The 19,839-nt window shown below is 39.7% G+C and overlaps 2 protein-coding genes across 2 annotated transcripts in view; both read left to right on the forward strand.

Annotated features, from left to right (window-relative positions):
* stol (voltage-dependent calcium channel subunit stolid) overlaps nt 1-16,591 on the forward strand; it is a 32,866-nt gene extending 16,275 nt beyond the window's left edge. The window contains exons 4-17 of the mRNA XM_017241586.3: nt 634-744; nt 8,237-8,713; nt 8,770-9,051; nt 9,106-9,813; nt 9,868-10,081; nt 10,139-10,344; nt 10,434-10,663; nt 11,180-11,212; nt 11,377-11,481; nt 11,541-11,802; nt 11,860-12,342; nt 12,403-12,558; nt 12,612-12,768; nt 12,834-16,591. Of these exons, the coding sequence (XP_017097075.2) occupies nt 634-744; nt 8,237-8,713; nt 8,770-9,051; nt 9,106-9,813; nt 9,868-10,081; nt 10,139-10,344; nt 10,434-10,663; nt 11,180-11,212; nt 11,377-11,481; nt 11,541-11,802; nt 11,860-12,342; nt 12,403-12,558; nt 12,612-12,768; nt 12,834-13,027 (3,618 nt within the window). The 3' untranslated portion in view covers nt 13,028-16,591. The remainder of the gene's footprint in view (nt 1-633; nt 745-8,236; nt 8,714-8,769; nt 9,052-9,105; nt 9,814-9,867; nt 10,082-10,138; nt 10,345-10,433; nt 10,664-11,179; nt 11,213-11,376; nt 11,482-11,540; nt 11,803-11,859; nt 12,343-12,402; nt 12,559-12,611; nt 12,769-12,833) is intronic.
* Nucleotides 3,291-3,627, forward strand: LOC108125405 (uncharacterized). Its single transcript, XM_043212512.2, has one exon. The coding sequence runs from the start codon at nt 3,339-3,341 to the stop codon at nt 3,522-3,524; it is 186 nt and encodes a 61-aa protein (XP_043068447.1). The 5' UTR covers nt 3,291-3,338; the 3' UTR covers nt 3,525-3,627.
* Nucleotides 16,592-19,839: the final 3,248 nt, after the last annotated feature.

Raw genomic sequence — 19,839 nt, forward strand, 5'->3', positions numbered from 1 at the left:
AAGGACGAAAGTGTGGCATCCTCGTAAGTGTGGCAGTGTGCTTTGAGTGAGTGGGTGGGCGGGCTGAAATCAAAACAAAATGCTGAAGCCATTAACTTGGCCACTAAATGCGTGTCTCGACTGCTTCAATCTGAAACTAGAATGTGTGCGTGTCCCTCTTCAGTTTGCGGCAGGATCCTGCCAATTGGAGTGAGAGGCGTATGTGTGTGGGACGCGGTGGATAGTGCATTGGTATGTGAAATTTAATTATACTTATATCCCCAGTGTTGCAAGTTCAAAGGACTTTAGGTATTTTAAGAGTCTGATTCGAGCTCTCTAACTCATTTTTCTCTTTCTCTCTGTGTAGCTAATGAAAACCTAATTAAATTAATAAGATGTACTAAAATCAATTTAATATCAATTTAAGAACAGCCTGAAGCCATAACAACCATCCTTAGCCAGCGAATTCCCATTCTCTTTCCCATTCCCGAAGTACATCAGAGTTTTATGTTGGGCAATAAGAAAACGCAAAAGTTTTACAACCCTTGAACCCTTTTTTGTACTCTGGAATCACCCATCAGTTATATAGTTTATTGCAATAAAATGTACTGAGAATTGTGTATCTGATGATTTCTTTTTTTTATTCATTTGCAGCGTTTCAAGGACAGCGACATCGAAGTGAAACGCAAGGATGGGATTATCCTGCTCCGAGAATTGGCCGCTGAGGTGAAGAACTTTATGGATTTTAAGCGGAATGCTGTCATGGTGAGTGAAAACCCCCGGATCCATTGTCATAACAACGGTGCCCATTCCATCATACACTTAAAAAAACACCCTAGTTTCTACGTCATTTTGTGAGAATAATCTCCTTTCAATGTGCCAATGTTGTTGTGTTTTTCTTTCTCTGTAACTTGGTGTCCTGTTTCTTTTGGATGTGCCCGCGATTGACAAGTAGCTCAATTGCTTAAAGCTCACGGGAAATGGCGATGGGAGAATCTCAAATTCGAGCAGGGCACTAAAAAACACAACAAAACAATAACAAGCGGACGGGACAAGTTCTCTAGTGGGACACTGGCGTAAAGTGGAAAACAATAAATTGCCGTTGGGCCAGTCTCATTCCGGCGGTGGGGCTGTCCCCGTTGCCCGGAGGTGATGGTGGTGCGGAGGTCGGCGACAAATTGAAATTAAAGTACGCCCCGCCACAAGCACAAGTTTTTGATGGCGCCCGCAGCTGCTGCGAGTGCGTGCTCAGCGTTGTCACGGGGCCAGGCTCTCGTCCTGGCCAAGGATGAGCTGCCATGCCCCGGCACTCCACCCACCCGATTACCGCACTTTCAATCCGCCTTCTTTCTGTGGTACTTGCGGTCTGTCTCTCTTTGTGGCTCCACGAAGTGTCCCGCGAATCAGTGAACTTCTCTGGCACTCCCCGGGTACATTTTACCGACCACGATGGATTACACAGTGGTTTATCGATGGGGCCAATCAATCAGTTTAATATGTACATAAAAGGATATATGTATGTGCCATATATTTAAAGAGCATATTACTTATGGTAATTGTTTTACAGACCCACAGCCGCAAAAATACTTATTTTCGTAGTTTGTGTGTTTTTGGAGTAAGAAATTAATTTAATTGTTCTGAAAATCTTAAATCTAGATATTCCATTTCATTGGTTTCTTTAGATATTTTTTTTAATAAATTTTTATCATTACTGGCTGTGCGCGCTATAAATGTCAATGGCTCTTTGGAAAACTGAACCGATTTACTGCGTTTTAAGCTGGGCATTTTGATTGATTGTTTTGGCAAAGTGTCTCTTTAGCTTGTCAGCCCATCTCCCTCTATAAAGTAGCACTTCCTTTTTGCCCTCTCTTTCGCTCTATCCGCATTCTGTCTCTGTCCTTTGACATTCGTCTTCGATGTCAGGCCATTCATCTGCAAGAAAGTTTCACTTTGGTCTCCTAATGGCAAATTGCTCAGAATGTCCTACTACATCAACTTCTCGCAACCATTTAATTTAATTATGAAATTATTTACAACATGAACCGAGTTTTTAAGGATACCCACACACATATACGCAAACTCGTGGGTACAGTCATCATTAATAAGACCAGAATAACAATTAAATGTTATAATCAACGCATGGGTCAGGATTTTATGGTCTGGCAGCCGAGTGCGTGGGTATACATAAATAATTTTTTATGATTTCCGCAAAATATCGATTAAATTTGTTTGGTGTGTGTGGTGTGCGCATTTTTTTTTTTTTTTTGCTTTTTTTGCTTTGGTTTGTTTGCCTTTGCAAACGGTTTCTTGTGGACAACACGCACATACGCACGCATCCGTCCAGGATACGCAGATGCTGTCCCTTCGGTCTCCGGCACACAAGCGCGCCCAGAACAGAGTAGCCGCAGCTTTCGCTCCCTTCTGTTAGCCGGAAGTTTTTGGCCATGACGCAAAACGCATACGAAGCACCATTAATTAAAAATCAACCTACACGAATACCAAAAACAGACGTGGCAGCATCAAAAACAGCCAGGAGCAAAATCAGTGATAGAGAGAAAAAAAATGAAAGAATTTTCCCAAAAAAAAATACGGAAAATTATGTATGCAAGATGGTTTTATTTTATTCATACGATAAATCTTACCATTTTTCATATATATAGGGATTTTGTTTATGCAAGGGTTTAAAAGAAATAAAGTGGGACCACATTAAATGAAGTTTATTTTGCATAATATTTAAATTTTAATATATATTTTATATAATATGAGTTTTGGAATAAAAATAATCAACTTTAGAGCCAACTTTAGCCTCCCTAGGCATTTAGAAAATTAATCTTCAGAAAATTTTGCACCAGGAAGTATCTAAAATTATCAAAGAAAATTTCCAAGTATCGGGCTAAGACCGACAAGAGTTAGGGCGATGCCCAGGTTATAATTGCCATATATAAGATACAGGTTTCAGACTCATGTTTAGATTAAAGCAGAATAACAAGCTTAGTACGGGCAGTGGCGTAGCACACAGGGAGCTCGAAGAGATAATATTTTAATAATGTTTATATTAAAAGTTGGCTTTAATAGTAGTTAGTTAATAGCATATTAAGCTCATAATAAGAATTGCATTTGGGAATTTCTACCAGCTACGAGTTTAGAGTTGAAACATCTCTGCGATTGCAGCAATGATGGACCCGTTTCTGGCCCGGTAATTGATACTACACATACTATATATACTATCTGCGCATTACGCTCTGAATCTCGTCTTTGGGAATCTCCCGATTTCGTTTGAATCACATATAATCTCGCTCGGAAGTCGATCTGGCCAGGCAGTTTTATTTTGCTGATTGCATCGAACAGTTCGCCTGAGAATGGATTCGCCGGCCTTTGTTTTTCTTTTGCTGATTTGCTGTCTGATTGTGGGCTGTTGTTTGGCAGCACCTCAGGGATGCAACGGTGGGTTCTATTCCCAAAACGGCAACCTAGTCATCGACCTGAAAGATGTGAACTCTTTGTTGAATTGTGTCCAGCAGCAGCATCGTCGTTCAAGAGGATAAGCAGCTTAAAATATCTTCCTCTAATGTTTTATAATAATAAATGAAAAGTGTACTAAAAGTATGTCAACTACAAAATATAATACTCAAAAAAAATACAATTAAACGATTTGTTTAAATTAAAAAAAAAAACATGCCGGTGGTGGTCAATGAACTTTCTAATAAACTGGTTATTTGTCAAAGTTTGTGTTTTTGAGAATTTAATAGCAGACATGTGCTTGGAAGATCTATAATCATTTAGTTAATAAAAGATGTTAATAAGAGTTCAAATTAATTTGAGAGATTTGTCTCATTTAATACAAACGTGTTATATAAACTACCCATATGCATGACACGTGAGGAAATAAAATAAATATTTAGGGCACACGCCGGGTATTCGATATTTTATGGCTTGTTTTGAGTTTGGTTAATAAAGTATTGTTTTCATGAAATCAAAGCTTGATTGCCAACAAAATATTTGTTATGTTTTCAATATTTTTGCATTCAATAAACAAATTATTTCCCTGCAGTATTTTTGGTTTCCCACCCATAAAAAGTATGCTAATGAGTGAGTGGTTGTGTGGCGGCCCCAATAATTATTTTTTACGAAATCAATTTGACAGAATATAGTCCACAGAATCGAGCCCGACTCTGCGAACTGCCAGTCTACCAGTCACCCAGGACCCAGGCTCGTCTGCCGCCGACAATTTGCGCTCATGTCGAACATGAAAAATAATGAAAAGCAACTCGTGTGCGACCAGCCGAGCACCTGCCACCCCCATGCTGTACCTTTCGTTAGTGCTTTTGGATTCCACCTCCATCAACGTCATAGTCAGCTCTCAGTTTGCACTGTTCTGCTGGGCCCCATGGTCCTCGCATCATTCGCATGGGCACCTGCAGTTGCCTTTTGTTTGGAGCGGCAATAAAATGCTAATTGCCTGTAAACATAAAGGCAACTGCAGATGCCACACACAAATATACACACGCACACCACCACCAGCTTTCCCTCTCTCTCTCTCTCTCTTGCCTGCAGCCATCTCTATCCCGAGGCCAACGCTTTCCACCTTCATGCCTTCCTTCCTGACAACGTGGCGTATGCGTAATAATTTGCAGTCTCTCCTGCAGTCCCGACCCGCCTTGGTTGGAAAATGTTTCAATCGCCGTTGCTAATTCGATTTCTATCAACGCCTGTCAATGCTGCTGCTGCTTTTCCTTTACAACACCAACAGAAAGTTTTAAACCTTTGACGCTTCACCGCCCCCGCCACCACACCCGCTGGCCCTGGACTCTCACTAATCGCTGTGTCCTGTTGCTGACAGCCTTTATTTGCATTCACTTCCCAGTTAAAATTGACTTTAAAATTGCATTTAATGGCAAAAAAGCGCACTACCACGCCCCTTTGTCCCGCCTCCTACACAGTGTGTCTGCTCGGCTCGTTGGCCTCTTCGCACTTAGCCGCCACCCACCGGCCACCCGTCACCACCACCAACCCCCACCGTTCAAGGCCCGCTTCCTCTATGCTGTTGACTTCTTTGCTATAATGCCACTTGCACTTTGACGTTGACATTGTGCAAGGGGGCGGGCATAAGCACTGTGGTGGCACTATGGGGTAAAGAAAGATAGAGCGTAATGTGTACATGCTCTGGTATATTGAAAAGCTCTTCGGCTGTTTTAAATAGAAACATGCAACAACGTGTGCTCGCACTAAAAGCATTCATTTTTGATTTCCCGACACGACAAATATGTGGCGACAAGTCAATCTTGAAAATCAAAAAAGTATATGGTTGAAGTGGCAATGTAGCAAGGGTATATTATCAGAATCGATATCTACATACGAGCAGTATTCTTAGAATATCTCTCGAAGAGTGTTGGGGTCTAAAATGATAAGTTAGTCTTAGTTCCCACTGAGAATGGTTTCAAACTGCATTATTTTTGTTATATGGAAAAAAGACACTACTCATACTAAAGGATTTATATAAAACATAAAACTAGAAAAAGTTATGGCTTAAAAAGTAAAATAGCTTAGTCGACTATTTCTTTTTATGAACCCTTTCTTATAAAGCTTATCTTAACCACAATTCTTACTGGAAAAAGTCAAAGAAACCAGGAACAACTGCCTGGCACTTTGTACTTAAGAAAAACATTAAGCTCCTAGAGCAGAGACCCTAGAAAGTTACTTGGTTAGGAATAGTGATTTAAATTTTTGTCTAAAAACCCCTCTTCCAATGTGACATCGTTAAAGCGTGAAATATTTTGCCAAACTCATATTAAAACGTAATATAAATTTCTCTGTTGGCTGAAAAACTTATTGCCTCAACATTTGGCACGTCTATTCAGCTGGCAAATATATTGAGCAACCAAAATAAAAAAAATCACCAAAGAAAAAAATCGAAAAAAAAGAAAAAGTCAATCCGAGAGCTGAGAAAAGAAAAGTCTTAGGGCAGACAGAAATCGTAGCTTAAACACACATCCAGTCTTTTTCTAAAGGCAAGACGACCAGAAACGCAAGGAATGGGTTTGGGAAAGAAACGGGTAGAAAATCACTCGGCTGGCTCTGGCTTTTGACTTGGCAAATGGTCAACGCGGGTTCTTTTTACCGAGCATTTTTCCACAGCATACTTTGAGGCTGTTGCTCCAGCCAACGCCCAGAGAGTCCTTCACATTCTCAGTCCCTCGCGCCGTTCGGCTTGCGAAAAAATTGCGTGCAAGTAGCTGCATTTTGCTAATTCCGGCAGAGCTCAGACACTGCACCGCTGACATTTGAGCAGGTTGCCACAGTCTAGCTTTTACACATACAAAAAAATGTCTGAAATAGTCTCCTATTAAAGACAACAATATTATAAACTAAATAAAAACTTAAAATAGTATCCATATTTTCATATCCTTTTCGTGAATATTACTTTTATTAATATTTAAATAAATTGAAAAACTTTGGGTTTTATTTTTTTTGTGTGCAGCCGTGGCTTGAGTCCCACTCCTAGCCGTCGTTGTCATTGTTGGCTTTTGAATGTTAAGATGTCGACAGCTGCACAGTCGAGCGAGAGGGAAGCCAGCTGGTGTCAAATGAGAATTGTGTGCGAGAGGGCATTGCTCAGGGCCCTCGCCCTCGCCCTCGAACCACCACCCACCCACCATATAGCACCACCACCATACTGCATGCAACCCTTTCTGTGTCGGAGACATTTTTACGCTGCCACGACCTTTCCATAAGTGCATAATATTGTACAAAAAATATACAAGATACATTTCATAATTCTCTTGTCCATGTTACGTCTCGAGTTGTGTTGAACAGAGAAACTACCAATGTTGCAATTATTTACATGAAAGCATTACTTTGTTTGACTTGTGAGATAAGTTTGAAAAATCACAATAGTTTTGGTCTTCAAAAAAACCATTTTGGAACGATCCCTCTTTGCAATCCTGCTATCCTGAAAGCTCAAACCTTTGGTGCCCCAAAGAAGCTCTACAGTTTATTCTTCGTTATCCTCACCTAGTTTTTTTTTTCTTCTATTGACTTACTTTTGGATGTTTATTACTTAATACCTTAACTAGCCTGATTCTCGCCACCTTTTTGGCCAACAACTTTAAGAGTCCTTAACTAATTTGAAGCCTCGAAAAATGTGCAAATAACTTAGAGGCTTGTAAAAGGAAACTTGGTAGCTGGCGGCCCACCTGGAATGAAGTTTTCAACGCAACAACTTTCTTTGCCCACTCCGCCATCTCCTATCGGAGCACATTTTCTTTAGTTTTCTGCTATTTGTCGGAGCCGCTGACACATTCCCGTGGCTCCAGCCTTGGCCCAACGGCAACCAATTTACATTGAAATCTTCCCCAGACTCGAAGTCTACGTGCGAGAGTTTGCAGCTTCAGTTTTTATTCTGTTTTTAAGCTTCTCCTTACCATTGTGCCAAACTAGTTGAAGTATTTCAATGCACCCACATGCACCAAGGCACGTTAGCACTGGCAGCAGCGTCTTCGGGTCACCCGGGCGCTCCTCCAGCTTCAGCTCCGCCGCGGCGCTCTCCTCAGGCGCGTCTGGGAGTTGAATTGGCTCATCCTCAGTGTTTATGACTGCAGGTGTTTGTCCTCCTTTGGGGAGGATGTCTGCCTCCTCCGCCTCCTAGTCTTTCTGCTCTCCAGCTCCGTTCCCGTCTCCGGGTCTAATTTCGCTGCAGCTAAAGTTCTTGTTTGCGTCTTATGAAAAGTATACTGCGGGAGCCGAGTCAAACTTTGGAAAATAATTTGTGTGCCAAGTTGCAGAATCCTCTACAGAATTTTAGTGATTTGTTGGGTCTTGGTTGGCTACATAGGAATGCGATTAAATATTCAAGCTCTTTGCAAATTGTTATGGAAATATTGAAATGTGCATTAAAATACATAATCGTAGAAAGTTTGAAACTAAAGTTGAAAATAGTTTTGATCAAAATCTAGATTCTAGACTAAAATGTTGATAGACTTTCAGGGCATTACCTATTTTGACATTTTACTTTAAGAACAAGAGGAGTGTTGCATACTTTTCAGAGGAGCTTTGAATTACAACCCACATGCCCATACTCGAGCCCAAGTTGGGCAAAGAAAAACAAAACGTGGCAAAGAAACTCCTTTGCTTTATGCAATTTAAGTCCTTTCCGAGAGAGAATAAATTGCATAAAGCGTTGAAACTTTTCCAGCACACCCCCCACATTCCCACCCTGAAATTATAGCCAAGACTTGAATTAAACTGAAAACTGTTTCAGCGCCTGATGGACTCCGCCGAACAGGCGGCCCTCTCCGAGCTGGAGGGCCAGGGACAGGGGGAGTCACCCTCGGGCAATCAACAGCACTACGATGCCCGGCGGATTAACGAGTACAACGCCGACGGCAAGCTGGCGGACGGAGCCCGGCACATGGACATCCGGTTCATGCGGCGCTTCGAGCGCCTGCCAGTCAATCTCAGTCTAAGTTCGATTCTGGTGCCCCACGGTGTCGATCTGGACGAGGCGGCGGACGTGAAGTCGGCGCTGCAGTGGAGCGCCCACTTGGACCCGCTCTTCCAGAACAACTTAGAGCAAGATCCGGCACTATCCTGGCAATATTTCGGCTCGTCCACGGGCTTCCTGCGCCGCTTTCCGGGCACTGCCTGGCCCCCGGAGGGTTCCAAGGGCAGCAAACTAATCCATGACTTCCGCACCCACAATTGGTTCGTGCAGGCAGCCTCATCGCCCAAGGATATTGTAAGTATACCATTTTCCCTCTCCTTAGAGTCTTTTAAATCGTATTATCCTCGCAGATGATTCTTTTGGATGCCTCTTCGAGTATGTCTGAGAAGTCCTTTGACCTTGGCATGGCAACTGCTTTCAATATCTTGGATACTCTTGGCGAAGACGATTTCGTGAACCTCATCACCTTCTCGGAGGTGGTGAAGACTCCGGTTCCGTGTTTCAAGGATCGCATGGTTCGGGCCACGCCCGACAACATCCAGGAGATAAAGTCCGCGGTTAAGGCCATCAAGTTGCAGGACACGGCCAACTTTACGGCGGGACTGGAGTATGCATTCAGTTTGCTGCATAAGGTATGTCATCTAGATAGTTGCTTCAAGTTGGCAAGCTAATCCTTTGTTTTGCAGTATAACCAATCAGGAGTTGGGAGCCAGTGCAACCAGGCTATCATGCTAATTACAGAGAGCACCTCGGAGTCACACAAGGATGTGATCAAGCAGTACAACTGGCCACACATGCCTGTCCGGATTTTCACATACCTGATTGGAAGTGACTCCGGCAGCAGGAGCAACTTACACGACATGGCGTGCTCCAACAAGGGATTCTTTGTGCAGATCAACGACTACGAGGAGGCCCGCCGCAAAGTAATCGACTATGCACTGGTGATGGCCCGTCCGATGATCATGTACCAGGCGGATCATCCGGTGCACTGGAGCCCGGTGTTTGTGGCCGGAAAATCGGGCGGACTCGGCCGGGACTCAGAGTACCAGCGACGCCTGGTGACGACAGTTTCAACTCCGGTCTTCGATAGACGGAACCATTCGGTTCGCGTCGCCAATCTGCTGGGTGTGGTGGGCACCGATGTGCCCATCGAGGAGATCCGCAAGGTGATCCCCCAGCACAAGCTAGGACCGAATGGCTATTCGTTTATCGTCGATAATAATGGGCGTGTGTTGTATCACCCGGACTTGCGACCCTTGAGTGATGGCAATCAGTACATTGATCAGTTGAAGCCCAAGTATGCCTCGGTCGATATCACGGAGTTGGAACTGCCGGAAACGGAAGTCGGAAACGATCACGAGATAGTGGAAATGAACAAGAATCTATTGAATGAGGTGGGTGTAGCAACTGTTTTATAAAATAAACTCTATAACTATTTTATTTAATAGATGCGTGGCGACATGATCCGACCCAAGGAGGGAGAAACGGAGTTCACCGTTCTGAATCACTACGACGAGACCAAACGCGTCTCCACTCGTACCCATCGCTATTTCTATGGACCCATCGAGGACACACCCTTCACGCTGGCTATTGTACTCCCGGAAAAATACGGTAGCCATGAGTTTGTCTCCCAGCAGGAAATCCGGCATTCCCGTAACAATGGTGAGATCACTGATTAGCTTTCCTTTCCTCCCAAATCTCAATGGTATTGTTTTTCAGTTACGGAATACTTCAAGGGAGACAACTGGCGCGTACATCCCGACTGGGTGTACTGCGAGTACAATAGCGTAAGCGATCTGGAGAAGGAGCGGGAGAGCTCCGGAGAATACTCTTCGCGCGATCAAGAGCCCAGCTTTGGGTCACCAGAAGAGCAGGTTCTGCACTTCCTGGCACGCGCCGGACGCCCTGGTTGGAAGTGGATGTCGGTAAGCAATCTATCTAGAGAGGATGGCCCTTTACCAGGGTCAACAGTTTGGTTCAGTGTACTTTATTAATAAACTCCTTACTTGACCAGGTTCGACCCAAGTCACCGCAACCACACCACAATATGCACAGTGGCTCTAATGGCAATGCACCCGGCTCAAGCCACTTTGGATCGCAGCACCTAAACTCTCAGGGATCTCGCAAGGCTGAGCCCTATTTCTGCGATCGAACCCTTATCCAGAGCTTAGTGCGCGATGCCATAGTAACCGATGGACTCGACCGGAATACCACAGGCACTTCTAATGGCAAGGAAGACAAGCAGTAAGTTTTAGTCTTTAGTTTTGTTTGGAAAACGTTATAAACCATTGCATGTCTAGATACAAATATTATTTTGCATATTATTTATAAGAAAATAATTTAAAACTACACCCGGTACTTTTACGGCAAAATTAAGGCATATATTTTATCCAAAGAACCGGGTTTACTTATTTCATTTATTTTATTTTAAGTTGTTTTATTAAAGTAATTTGTAGCTTGCATATTATTTTCAACACCGCTTTATGATTTCTATGCTAAACTCAATTCTGATAGATCTTTTTGTTGAAGAATATTACTAAAGCACAAACATCACTTTCTCTCCGCATATATTTCCTCACTCTATTTCTTTATACAATAAAAAAATATATATATTTAATAATTATTTGCGCAATATCTGCACATCCCACATCATAAATAATTGAAAATTGTTTCTCCACTGCAATTAATTTTATATAATTTTTATAACCAAATGCAATTTTTAACTAAAATGCACAAATCTTATATGAAACCTTTCTATAGTCCAATCGCCACATTGATGGCAATTTTAAAGAGGTAAATGGAAGAGTATTATGAATGGAATTGGTATTTAAGCAGAGCAGCCACCTTAGAGGACCATCTACATAGAGGCTTGAAAACTATTCCCTAGAAATGCTGCCCCTAAATTATAAAATGTATGCCAATGCACGACACTAATAGTTTTTATTGTTTATTCTCAGGCAAGGGTATCAAAAGTTTGTGGTGGCCACTTCTTTTGTGGGGACACGATCAGGTCTTCTTCGCTGGATTGATCATATCAAGAGGCCCGAAGATACCCCCGAACCGTAAGTCTTCAGGAAGTCTTCTTTTCGATATTATTAAACCCATATTTCTTATTTTACAGTCACTTTAGCGAAGATAATGTACGGGCCATGGACACTTCCTGGTATAAACGTGCCATCGACCAACATACCGTGGAGCCTGACAGCTTCGTCTATAGTGTCCCATTCGGTTCTGGTTATGCCATCAAGTCCAATGCCACCCTGGTTACGGCTTCCCATGCCATCTTCGTGGAGCACCGTGGCCACAAGGCTCCAGCCGCCGTTGTGGGTCTCCAGTTCCAGCATGACTCGCTAGCCAAGCACTTTATAAATATTACTTCCACGGTAGGTCTAAAAATCTAAAAATTCTTTGGTTATTATATAAAATGCCTCTAATCTTAGTGCACTGGAATGACGGGATGCAAAAGAACCTGCGCCTCAGACAATCTTGACTGTTATGTCCTAGACAATAGTGGCTTCGTTATAATCTCCGAGGAGATGGAACACACTGGCAAGTTCTTTGGCCAAATAGACGGCACTATTATGGACTCCCTGGTCCAGGATCGCATCTACAAAAGGGTTACGGTTAATGATTACCAAGGAGTCTGCTCCGATGCTGATAATCCTTACACTGCTGCTGGTGGCATAATGAAACCGAATCGCATCGCCTCCTGGTTCTTCAACCATTTGGTGGCCTTGAGCGCTGCCTGGTTGGCCCTTATGCCGAGTGCCCTACGAGCTTGGCCTCAGGATGACTACACCTACGATAACGAGGACGTAATCTTTATGGAAAACAACTATTCAGATGAATACGAACCGGAAGAAAACGACTATAACTTGCCAGTGGATCAGGAAATGGATGAGTTCTTTACCACAGCCGATGTGGTAAGTTAATAATAATGGTTAATATTTATAATATACTAATTATGTTCACGTATCATTCAGGAGTATACGACGCCGCCACCAAGACAACACAAGCCTCATGCAGGACCAAGATTTGCGCCGGATCCTCAGAATGCTAGACGGTGCGACCTGCGAACGGATCTCTACATGCTCCAGCCAGAACGATTAATACAGGGTGGTCAAAATAATCCTCTAAAGGTCGGTGGCTTAAGGTCAATAAATATTGCAATTTATTCAAATGAATTTTGTAGGGAAAACTCACCAATTGCCATATATCGGGCTGCGAAAGGCCATTCAGTGTTCAGAAGATCCCACACAGCAATCTCATCCTGCTGGTGGTGGACACCTTGTGTCCCTGTGGGTCCAAGCAACTGGACATTGAGCCAATGGAGGAGTCTGGAATCATAGGTAAATTGACTGAAAATAATCCCCAAAAGTAATCTTTAATGTTTTTGTTTTTGTGGGCCAAACAGGAGCTTGTAGCACAAGGCGACAGGGCCAGGAACAGGAGTCGCGTCGAAGACCTAGGAAGTGCATCAATTACCATCCGGAGGAGATCGAGATACAGCAGTGTGGGCGGGGCAGCACGCTTCTGCACATGTCCGGGTCGGTGGTGGTGGCCCATCTCCTGATGGTGGTCGTGACCTATGTACTGGCCAACGCGTGATACGAGCACTAGATTACTTTTGAGGATTAGGTTTGGACTATTTTTGTATCACAGGAACAAGCGGAAGCACGCTTTGGCTTTTTGTTACTTGATTTGCCATGGAAGTGGATGCTGTTAGCCACTTCTCAGCCACCATTTTGCATAGCCAAATGGCCAATGGGAAAAATATAATATTTTTCATAGATTCGGAAAATCAAGCCAGCAAGCAACAGGTAACCATTACAAAAAAATAACACTAACGAGTTTATATGTTTGTAGACAATAATTTGCGGGAGAGGAAAATTAAAATTAGAAACAATTATAGCTAAACATGAATTCAGTGGGCAATAAGCAAAAAATAATTAAATGATTTAGTCGAGATAAAAAAAGAAACTTACTAGCGCGAGCTTTGTTTCCCGATATTCAAAAAAAGTGTTTATTTCATCCTAATTACCGAATAAGAAATACAAAATAATGAGTGCAAAACTAATTTATCAAATGTAATAATGAAGCAAAACTATTCGACAGTTGGATTCTGTAAATATTATGAATATACATTGAATATGAACAAAATTCCTACCGATAATGATTAGTTTTTTCCTGTTTTCTATTGTACAACACAAGTAAGAACGACGGTTAATTATGCACTCAACTACGTACGCACAACTATAAAGTATTATATCATTTTAAAGACAAACACAAACGAATTCACTGAACAAATGGAAGACTTGAACTACTCGACAGCAATGTAAAAATAGCAAAAGCACACAAAAAAAAATAAGAAAAGAAAAACTAAGCCGAAAACAATTAATTAAATAGAAAGTCCATATCAGAGACTAGAGGTTACTTCCAAAAAATGAACAACTTATTGGAAGCCTGCATTCAAAACTGAATTTATGATTAGTTTCAATGCAAGCAAATATAAGCAAGAAATTAAGGGAAAAAATAGTCATTTATTTTATATACATTTTTATAAAAAAAAGGATGGAATAAGAAGAAAAAATAAATTAGCTATAATTTTTAATCCTTTCCAAAATATTATTTTCGATGTTTGTGTTGACCACATTGGAATTAACATATCGATCGATGTTTCAAAAATATCTTATTTTATTTTCTCCTAAAACAACCCAACCTTTTTCCAAAATCTTAAGCAAAAACAAAATTACTTGAAACACTTACATATTCACGATTAAACTCACTCATTAACACTGAAAAAACGCATAGCATACACATTCATACATAAATATATAAAAAAAGAATATTTTCTGTGTCTTAAACTTGTATAAAAAATGTCTTCCATTAAAATACTTAACGAAAAAAGAAATCCAAACAAAGTAAAACAATTTATTAATCAATAACTACTTATTAACTTAAACTAAAATACGATTATATAAGGACATATATATACTAAAAACATTTAACTCGAAAACGTCATTACCCAAAACATTAAACATTAAAAAAAAAGAAACTTTCGCTCTCAGCCGAATAAACAGCTATAAGCTGGAATGGAAAGAGCCAAACGAAAATGGCATTAGAACACCCATAGAATCTTAGATAATGTAGTTAGTTAGGGCTGATAGTTTCGGCAAGGTCAGCAAAGGCGAGGCAGGCGAGGAATCCATACAAGCATTAGAAAAAATATTAGCAGAATACTTAATATAAATATGTAATAAACCAAAAACCTAATATTCAATTGTAAGTCATTAACTCATAAGAGCTGTTTGTTACCAATGTCGATGATGATTACTGAGTATGGGTGTTTGGTGTGTGCCGGGGTGCATGTCTGGGATGGTTTTTGGGTGTGTGCATGGCTGGGGCATCGACTGACATTTTGTGGCATGGGTGAGGATGTGAGAAAGTGTGTTATGAGGCAGTTGCAATGGATATATACCTGGTAGGCCGTAGAAGGCAGAAAACAGAATAAACCTACAATTACATACGATCACGATCAACCATTTCCTCTCAATCTCTTTCTCTATCTCGGTCACATTCTCACTCGAGCAACAAAAACCAATTCATTCGAAAACATAATTCAATTTTTTCAAAACAACAACAATTTCCATATCAATATCAAGTTTTGAAAATAAAGTAAACCTTTTTACGAAAAAATCGTAAGATTATGATAATGTTCTGCCACATTTTCTATGTTTGTTTATTTTTATAGGAGAATCGAAATGTTTGTATGTGTAGTCCACAATTTTCTAAAGGCATATAAATATAATGAATAAAAAAAGATGGAACGTAATATTTATTGGTCTTAATGGAAAATGAAAACAAAAAAAAACAATATGAATTACAAAATAAAACTACAATTATTGAATTACGAATTAAATACAATTTTTGACAATGCGATTTTTGCTTTTTGGAAATCGTGCTTTTTGCTAAAGATAAAACAAAAACCAAAATCAACTATAATTATAATATACAACACTTTTGCTCTCTATAAACCCTATATACAAGCAACTTTCTATATGGAAAAATTTATATAAAGCAATCCAAAACCCCAAAAAAATGGTCATAATTATATAGCACAAGCAAAGCGATCTACAATATCAATGAATTAAAATCTTTCTCCAAATATTTACGATGAGACTAGACGAAATAAAATTTCCTAATTTGCTGCCGTTTACTTTGATAATTTTCTTAACTTTTAATTGCCGCATTCAGTGTTTAAATTAAATTAAGACCGAAAACTGAAAACCGAAAATGATGATAATTGCAACGGAATGGCAACTACGCATACATTCATGTAAAATTAAAAACCAGTTAATACTGACTAAAGGCGTTATTTGGTACTTAAATCATTCTATCAACTAATATTCGAGGTTCATAAATTCTGTTATTGTTGTCGAAGGCATTAAACTAAGAAACGAAAACTCAACAAAACCAAAACCATTTTTAAATTGTGAACAAAAAATTGTTGTTTAATTGAATTTGTCATTATGAGATTTGAAAATATAAATGTTTAAAGCAAAACCGAAACCGTAATACATATAAATATGTACACATGTGTAATTCATATATATATCTGTATATCTCTGAGACCCGAAAAAAACAAGGCGTAAAATAAATAACGAAATTGTTCGAAAAAGCTTCAAACTTGGATAGAAAAAAGACAAATATTTTGGGTTTAAAACAAAAAACACTGACGAAAAGGCTCACAGGACACAACACCACACATCAGCACACACATACATATATGTTATTTTGTATGAAAAATCTACAAAGAATTTCACCTAATAGTTTAAAACATATGAAAACTATTGACGATTAGAAAAAGTAAAGAACAAAAATCCACATGTTTGCGAAAAGCCTAAGTGTTAAGGTAAAATAATGAAACCGCATACATGCATAAATTAATTATAAATGAATATAAACTTGCTCATTATTCTAATTATAAACCGAAAATTATAAGTAACTGGTAATACTTAAATAATTAAACCCAAGTTAAGATTAATACAACATGAAACAGGAAGAAAACAGCTAAAAATATTATAAAACAAAATATTATTAACGATGGAACAGAAAACATAAAACAAATGAAAAAAAAGAATGAAAAATAAATGAAAAAAGTATTAACTAAGATTGTTGTCTTTTATTTCCTTTATTAGAGAGGAAGGCAACAGTGCGTATGAGTGATATTACAAGGGTGACCTCTAAGCACGTGTTTCTTAGCTTTATAATCTGATGGCGCTTAATAATCCTTATAATTAACTACTTTATTTATTAAATTGTATTTTGTTTAATTTATACTTATTTTTAGACCACTGACGGTCCTTTATGACCTAGTTAATACATCACGATATCGGATAGTGCTCGGCCACCACGTTGCGATCAGGCAGTCAGCCATACGCTTATACAATCGATGTTCGTGATTTTCAATATCTTTTATCTTTAAAACCCTTGCAAAGCAATCAGTAATCGAGCGAAAATTAATTAAAACCCATCGTATCGTTCAGTCCTCGAAAAGAACGCCTCAAATCAAACCATTATTCGCCAAGATTGATGATTGAACCTGGGGAACGTAATGTAAACACGCACTCGTCCACGCACTTATCACCTACGCTGGGTGGAGGGCAGAGCGGGGCACTTGAACTTGCCCCCGGGTACTGATAAGGGACCATGTTCGGCACGCGCTCGGACCGACCGTGTGGTAATTGCAATTTGGGATTCGGGTTGCTGTGTCATCCAAGGCAATCCATACATTATGTGGCAACTTTTTGTACGATGTGGCCGATGATGAGGTACATTTCCTTTTCTTCCGCTTCAGTTTCGTTCGTGCATCATCAGATTAGATTCCTCCAATCAAATGATGTTTGGTTTTTTTCCTATGTTTTTTATTTCTTGTTTCTTTTGGTATCAAAAAAAAATTTGGTGGTCGAGGTTATGGCAAGGCTACACGTGCCCCTAATACTACTGTGAAATCGGTTTTATTTGGTTTGCATATTATTGTTTTTATTAATGTTTGGTTGTATGCCCCTTATCTCGGATCCATAACCAAATGGTGCACTTAGATTCTTAATCATTGCCCCGAAGTTTGTTGCGCTAATTTGTTAACTGATAATATTTTTAATGTTTAGACTTTGTTTCGCCTTTCCAATATATGATTCACTTGAATCGTACTTATGCGTATTATAGATTATTTAATCCTATATCAGTTCTATTTAAAAAATATTTATTTTCTCGGAAATAAACCATTTATTTATCTGGAGGGCTTTCCGCTCTACTAAACTGTCTCATCACAGTCTAAATTTATTGACTGACCACATCTTGAGGCGCAGATGGATATGTTAATACTACTTTTTAGCACCTCTTCATTAGATTTTCGGCATGTGGCACCTCGTGGCTGGTATCTCTCTTGGAAAAGCATAAATCTGACCACAGAGATCGCCAAATATACGTGTATATTAGTGACAAAATATTTGCTATGCAATAAAGCTAAAATTAGAGGGGACAATGTATATTTTTAACTCTAAAAAGAAAGGCAAATCTTGCCAAATGCGTCATCGATTGGACCGAAACCGAAACGAGATACGACGTCAGGGCTTAGAATTTGTTAAATAAATGCATCATCTCGGTCGAAATTCTTTTGAGGGACACGCGTTGCATGCGTGTCACAGGAGAGGGGCACTTCGCATTAATTGCTCTTTACTGCAGCCGAATGATTGAGGGAATTGAGTGAACACAATTCGATAAAATTCGAATTTGGTTCACACGTCTGGCGCATGACTCGTAAGTGGACTTTGCGCCCAAGAAAAATCTTAATTTACTCTGTCATTCGCGTGGCTCGGTTTCGAGTAAAAAATAGATGATGTCGTCTAGTCTGGCTGTCTGCGGCTGTGACTCTGAATGCAAGCGATTCGGGGGGTACGAAGTCCAGATGTCAATTCCCAGCCCATCATCGCCTCTCGTACAATGTCGTTCGGGGCCTCGTAATTACTTCACTTCAATATCAATTGCCACACATTTACAAAGGAAACGGAAAGTTCCCCCAACGAACTGATTAAATGCTCAATTCAAATTTTAATTAATTTGAATTCTTGCAGGTTATTTGCGGTTATTTTCGGGTCTCTTCAGATTATCTTCTCTCGAGGATTCACGCTGGGCCCACATGGCCAGACCACAATCGGCGTAACACCTGTCCATATAGCAGAGCCTCCAAAATTTAATACATGTTAATGGGACAGTATCATTTTTGAGTTTTTAGTTTCCCTTTTGACTTATAGGTTTTGTGGCTTAGAATTGTTTACATTTTATAGTTTTCTTAAAGCTTGTATTTCCGAATTCAAAGTTTACTTTTAGTCAGTTTCCGTAAACGTATCAACCTTGTCTAATTAATTATTGCGCTACTAATCTGCCCTCCAATGAGTTTTTTGTTTTTGTTTGCAATTAAATTTCTTTGTGTTCTTATTTATAATTAAATCGAAAGTCGTGGGTGTTATCAATGGTTATCAAAATATATATAAATAAAAACTGTATATTTGTGTTTATGTCTGGCCACTTTCCGGTTGTCAACAAGAAATCCTCTGTAATCAGAGGACTTTGTTCGTTGGCCCCCATCTAACCTGTAAACCGAAACCATAGTAATAATTTTTGAAAGTTTTCAAACTAATTTTTGGGAATTTATAAGAAGTATTAACAATTGCCATATTTTTATGATATTAAAGAAAATTCAAACTCTCAGTTAACAAGTCCATACCCTATATCATTAATGTTTTCGATTTAATATAAAAACTATTGCGTTATATTTCTGTAGGTCTCTCAAATACCCTCAGTAAGGGTATTCAATAAAAACAAATTCTTAATTAATAGCTTGAGAATAAATGATTTCACATTTAAATAGTTTTTAAAATAAAAATTATAGAGGCCCGACAAAGATAAGCTTCTGTGACGTGTTCAGAAGCACGCGCGCCAGTTAGAAATTAGACTTAGGTTGGGAACAGATCGTGATTCGATCCTGAGCTACTTTGTATAATATAGTTCATTAGACAATTGTTTTATTTTATTTGATTGAGGTGAACGCATTGTGTCTACAGTAAAACTGTAGACAGACCTAATCTGTCGATAGTCATGCGCCCTGAAAGTGAAACCTCTAAAAACATTGGTAGGAATTTAATAAAAGTCTATAATTTGCATAGTCTATAGACTCGATTTGTAATCCTAGTGGATTTCCATGTAGATCCAGCATGCTCTACGGGCGTGAATACTCCAAATTATTCGATCACACATGCTAATCAATGGAACCAGATGGCAAGGGGAAAACAATAACCTTAAGAACGTCGTAATTGCCCCTCGATAAGTGGCTACTAGCCATTGGGCAGTGGTCAGTGGCT

Source organism: Drosophila bipectinata, chromosome 2L (genome assembly GCF_030179905.1).
Source record: "Drosophila bipectinata strain 14024-0381.07 chromosome 2L, DbipHiC1v2, whole genome shotgun sequence".
Classification (NCBI taxonomy): Eukaryota; Metazoa; Arthropoda; class Insecta; order Diptera; family Drosophilidae; genus Drosophila; species Drosophila bipectinata.

What these genes read in the sequence shown, in the direction of transcription:
- LOC108125405 (XM_043212512.2), top strand. Translation starts at nt 3,339, where the DNA reads ATGGATTCGCCGGCCTTTGTTTTTCTTTTGCTGATTTGCTGTCTGATT.